The 4,843-nt window shown below is 34.2% G+C and overlaps 2 protein-coding genes across 2 annotated transcripts; both read left to right on the top strand.

Annotated features, from left to right (window-relative positions):
• Window positions 1-910: 910 nt before the first annotated feature.
• On the top strand, window positions 911-2,950 carry LOC107439036 (uncharacterized). Its single transcript, XM_071176932.1, has one exon. It carries the CDS (start codon window positions 911-913, stop codon window positions 2,948-2,950), a length of 2,040 nt encoding a protein of 679 aa, XP_071033033.1.
• Window positions 2,951-3,128: 178 nt separating this feature from the next.
• LOC139424871 (uncharacterized) lies at window positions 3,129-3,877 on the top strand (the record flags this gene model as incomplete). Its single annotated transcript, XM_071176933.1, has 2 exons — window positions 3,129-3,234; window positions 3,286-3,877. Coding segments are annotated over exons 1-2 (698 nt in total), but the record flags the coding sequence as incomplete, so codon positions are not given.
• Window positions 3,878-4,843: the final 966 nt, after the last annotated feature.

A 4,843-nucleotide genomic window follows, 5' to 3' on the forward strand; every position in this document is an offset into this window, starting at 1 on the left:
TATTAACAGTTTGAAATTTCTAACTTTTTCGATTGGTTAAATAGGTCGGCATCATAAGAACTAGATACTGCAACGAACTTGATTTATAAGGTTTATGCCAATATGGCAATAATCTTCGTTAAATGTTCTACAAATGTCACCCAAATGATATGCATGGGTGCCAAATTTGTCGAAATGTTTGGAATTAACAAAATAGTAATGAAATTTTTTTTTTATACTGAATTCCATGCGTTTAAAAAAATTGTTCGAAATTTATTATTCTAAACTGAAGGCTTCTGTAACGAATATTATAGAAATAAATAAGTACAGAAGTTCTTCCATGAGTTGCAGGGTGGCCACAGTCTGGAAAAATTTTAAAAGAAAGGCCAATTAAGGCTTTAATTTTAGGAACATTTTAGGAATGCAATTTGTCAGCTGTAACATAAATTTACAAATATTTTTGGATGACAATTGCAAACAGCTTTTTAATTTTTCTGGAAAACGGCTACACTTGAGAGGTGTCTCCATCCACTCCCCTTTCCCCCATGAGATGAAGCATTTNAAGTGTATAGAAGGGTTAGAAAACATTAAGTTAGCTGATGAGTATTTTCACATTCCGCAGAGAGTTGATTTATTAATTGGTGCGGAATCCTTTTTTGAGCTAATAAAACCTGGGCAAATTTACCCTCCTAACTCGAATTTAATCTTACAAAATTCTGTGTTGGGTTAGTGGAAGCATATCAAATATGGAGGATAATAAAATCCATTGTGGGTTAGTTAAAGAAACTCTTGATTTAGAACAAACTGTTAGAAGTTTTTGGGAGATAGAAAATATCGAAACTGAAATAATTGAGAGTAAAGAAAAAATTATTTCTGAAGAACATATTAAAAAACCTGTGCTAGAAATTCTGAGGGACGGTACATAGTAAAGATGCCTTTAAAAGAGGATCCTAAAAATTTGGGAAAATCTAAAGAGTTTGCGTTGAAGAAATTAAATCTGATGTGGAAACGTTTAATTAAGGAGCCAAATTATTTATCTTTATATAAAGATTTCCTTCATGAATATTTAGAGATGGGACACATGTCAGAAATTTCGGATGATGAGGAGGAAGAAGCCACTTACTACATTCCCCATTTAGGAATTTACCGCCCTGATAGGCAATCAACTGTCCTAAGAGTTGTTTTTAATGCGAGTTATCCTACTTCAGCTGGTAATTCCTTAAATTCTTTGCAATTAAATGAAGGCATAGTTCAGAGTGATTTATTTTCCATCATGACAAGACTCCGTAAATATGTCTATGCCTTCACAGCAGACATAAAGAAAATGTACCGAATGATCTTAATTCATCAAAGACAAAGAAAATTGCAGCCTATTCTTTGGAAAGAAAAAGAGAAAGGACCTGTCAAAACCTACGAGTTGAATACCGTCACTTACGGTACAGTGTGTGCACCATTTCTAGCAACTAGTACGTTAAAGCAAATAGCTATTGATGACGGAGAAAAGTATCCTCTTGCTGCTCCAGTCATTGAAAATGATTTCTACATCGATGATGTGTTGACCGGCTCTGATAATTTAGCAACTTCAAAAGAACTTAAAACTTATCAATTAATTGGTATCTTAGGAAATGCTGGCATGCAACTCCACAAATGGCATAGCAACTGCGCAGCGTTACATTCTGATGGTGAAGAAATATATAATTTTACTAACTGTGATGGAACTCAAGTGCTAGGAGTTTCCTGGAGACCGAAGAAAGATAGTCTTTATTTTAAAGTTACCTGTAGTGCATCACAAAGAAAAGACTCGAAAGTCACGAAGCGCTGTGTCTTATCCACAATTGCACGCCTTTTCGACCCCCTTGGATTGCTTGGACCAGTAGTGTCAAAAGCAAAGATATTTTTGCAACAGCTATGGTTTTTAAAACTGGACTGGCATGAAGAACTACCTGAGAAACAAATCCAAGAGTGGAAGAAGTTTGTCGAAGCTTTAAAGAGTGTTAACAACATGGAATTTGATAGATGTATACTTACAGAGGGAGCTGACATGATTGAAATTCATGGATTCGCCGACGCGTCAGAGGTTGTTTACGGTGCTGTTGTTTACTGTAAGTGTGTTAAAAATGGTCAAGCAGCGACTATCAAATTGATTGCTAGCAAAAGTCGTGTATCACCTTTGAAAAGAGTAACCATCCCAAGACTAGAACTCTGTGCCTCACTGCTTCTAGCCAAATTAGTGAAAAAAGTGATACTAGCTCTCGAATTGCCTATATCCAACATCTACTTATGGAGTGATAGCATGATTGTGCTTTCTTGGATACGTAAGGAGTCATTTCTACTTAAGACTTTCGTTGCCAATCGTGTATCCCAGATTCAAGACTTAACTAACATTGACAGTTGGAGATATGTACCATCAACTGAGAACCCTGCAGACATTATCTCCAGAGGTCTCGATCCTGATAAACTTTCACAATGTAGATTGTGGTTTGAAGGACCAAATTTCTTGTGTAACAGTGAATATCCAAATAGAGACATTCCATCCAGAGTTATTGAAGATGAATTTTCTAATGAATTTAAACCATCTAGTGACTTCAATTGTTTTATTAGTGATAATAGTAATTTTCTTGATAATTTTTTGGAAATTAGTAATAATTATAGTAAACTCATTCGTGTATTAAGTTTTGTATATAGGTTCATCGATAATTGTCGGAGCACTTATGACACATCAACTGGGTCTTTGTCTCCAGATGAACTTAAAAGAGCTGAACTAAAATTGGTAAGTTTAGTGCAGAAACGGGAGTTCAGCAAGGAAATCAGAGATTTAGAAATTACAGGTGAAGTTTCAAAGCAGAGTAAGGTAAGAAATTTATGTCCTTTCATTGATGAAGAAGGTCTCTTAAGAGTAGGTGGACGTTTGTCCAATAGTAATTTGTGCTTTGACAAAAAAATTCCCATTATTGTTACCAGAAAAACATAAATTAACACAATTGATAATTATTAGTAATCATATTATGAATTTACATGTTGGACCTTAAAAATTATTGTTTATTATAAGGCAAAGAATTTGGTCAATCAATGGCAGATCTATTTGTAGAAAAGTAGTTCGTGAGTGCTTGTCGTGCTTTAAAGCTAAACCAATAACTTGTGATCAACTTATGGGTGATCTACCCAAAAGTCGTGTGAGTCAAAACTTTCCATTTGCCATTTCAGGTGTGGACTTTTGCGGTCCATTTACAATTAAATACAAGAACCAACGGAAAGGTACTTTTCAAAAAATTTAAGTTGCGATTTTTGTATGCTTTGTCACAAAAGCAATTCATTTGGAGCTTGTGACAGAGTTGAGCTCTCAAGCTTTTATAGCTACATTAAAGAGATTTTTTTCGCGTAGAGGAAAAAGCAGTACTCTGTACTCAGATAATGCGACTAATTTCGTTGGGAGTAATAATGAGTTACAGCAATTACTTAGCTTAGTTAAAAATCCTGATAAGAGTTTATGTAATTATATGAGTCATGAAAATATCAAATGGAAATTTTTGCCACCTAGGAGTCCGAATTTTGGAGGGCTCTGGGAAGCTGCAGTGAGATCCCTCAAATATCATCTGAAAAGAGTAGTGGGTTATAAGAAATTAACTTATGAAGATTTTTTGACTGTAACTACTCAAATTGAGTCAGTTTTAAACTCAAGACCGCTTACCCCGTTATCTTCAGATGCCAATGATTTGAGCGTTCTCACTCCAGTCCATTCCCTGATCGGAAGACCGTTCACATCAATTGTTGAACCTGATGTAACCAATGTATCTGATAATATGTTGAGTTTATGGCACAAAACCACTAAATTCGAGCAATTTATATGGAAAAAGTGGCACAAAGATTATTTGTCAACTTTTCAACAAAGGTCGAAATGGTACATAGAGAAATAAAACATTAAACCTGGAGATATGGTTTTGATAAAGGAAGATAATTTGGCTATATGTAATTTTCCAATTGGTAGAATTGTGGAAGTCTTTCCAGGAAAGGATGGCAGAGTTCGTGTTTGTAGTATTAAAACAAACAAAGAAATCTTTAAAAGGCCCATTTCTAAAATTTGTTTATTGCCAATTGAATGAATATTTTTTTAAAAACTTTATATTACTTTTCATGATCATGTGAAATTTATTGTGTAATAGTAATTGTTAGTATAGTAATATTTGTGTAATAGTAGTAATATTGTTGATAGTTGTAGTAATATTGTTGATTGCTAAAACAATGCAACGCCCGGCGGTATGTATCCGCACGGATTTGTAGCGCCACCTAGTATAACTTGTAACACTGAGAGAGAGAGAGAGAGTGTGTGTGGAAGGAGAGCTGTAACGAGCTACAAAAAAGCTCTCTTCCAAATAATAAGAAATAAATATTGTGCATAAAATTACAGTCCGCTTTTTTCTATTTATTGAGCGAGTTCATATTTACCTGAGCGTCGACAGATGATGTGCCTTCATAGAATCTAAATTTACTTTTTGGAGTTTTTATTAGCTTTAACAATACATCAACACAAGTTTTTGAAAGATTAAGTTTAATAGAGTAGGCTAAAATGCTCATGTTACATCTGCAGAATCATAAAGTGGTTTATTACCATTTTTAATAATATCTTTCAAATCATCTTTCATCGAAAAACTATTTTCCGATGAAATTTCTTCAACATCTAATTAGTCAGATACAGTGCTCGATTTGCTACTGATTGTTTCATTAATTTCTGGTTCTTGACTCGTACTTGGTATGTGAAGATTTTCCTTGTGAGCCTCATTCAGACCAAACAGCATATTCGATCGGTAACGACTAAATGTTCTTCTTGGTAAAGATTCGTTAGTCCATAAGTATTGTTTATACTTTT

Source organism: Parasteatoda tepidariorum, unplaced genomic scaffold, assembly GCF_043381705.1.
Source record: "Parasteatoda tepidariorum isolate YZ-2023 unplaced genomic scaffold, CAS_Ptep_4.0 HiC_scaffold_4827, whole genome shotgun sequence".
Taxonomy (NCBI): Eukaryota; Metazoa; Arthropoda; class Arachnida; order Araneae; family Theridiidae; genus Parasteatoda; species Parasteatoda tepidariorum.

Bases quoted from the DNA above. Each gene is read 5' to 3' on its own strand.
- LOC107439036 (XM_071176932.1), top strand. From the start codon at position 911: ATGCCTTTAAAAGAGGATCCTAAAAATTTGGGAAAATCTAAAGAGTTT.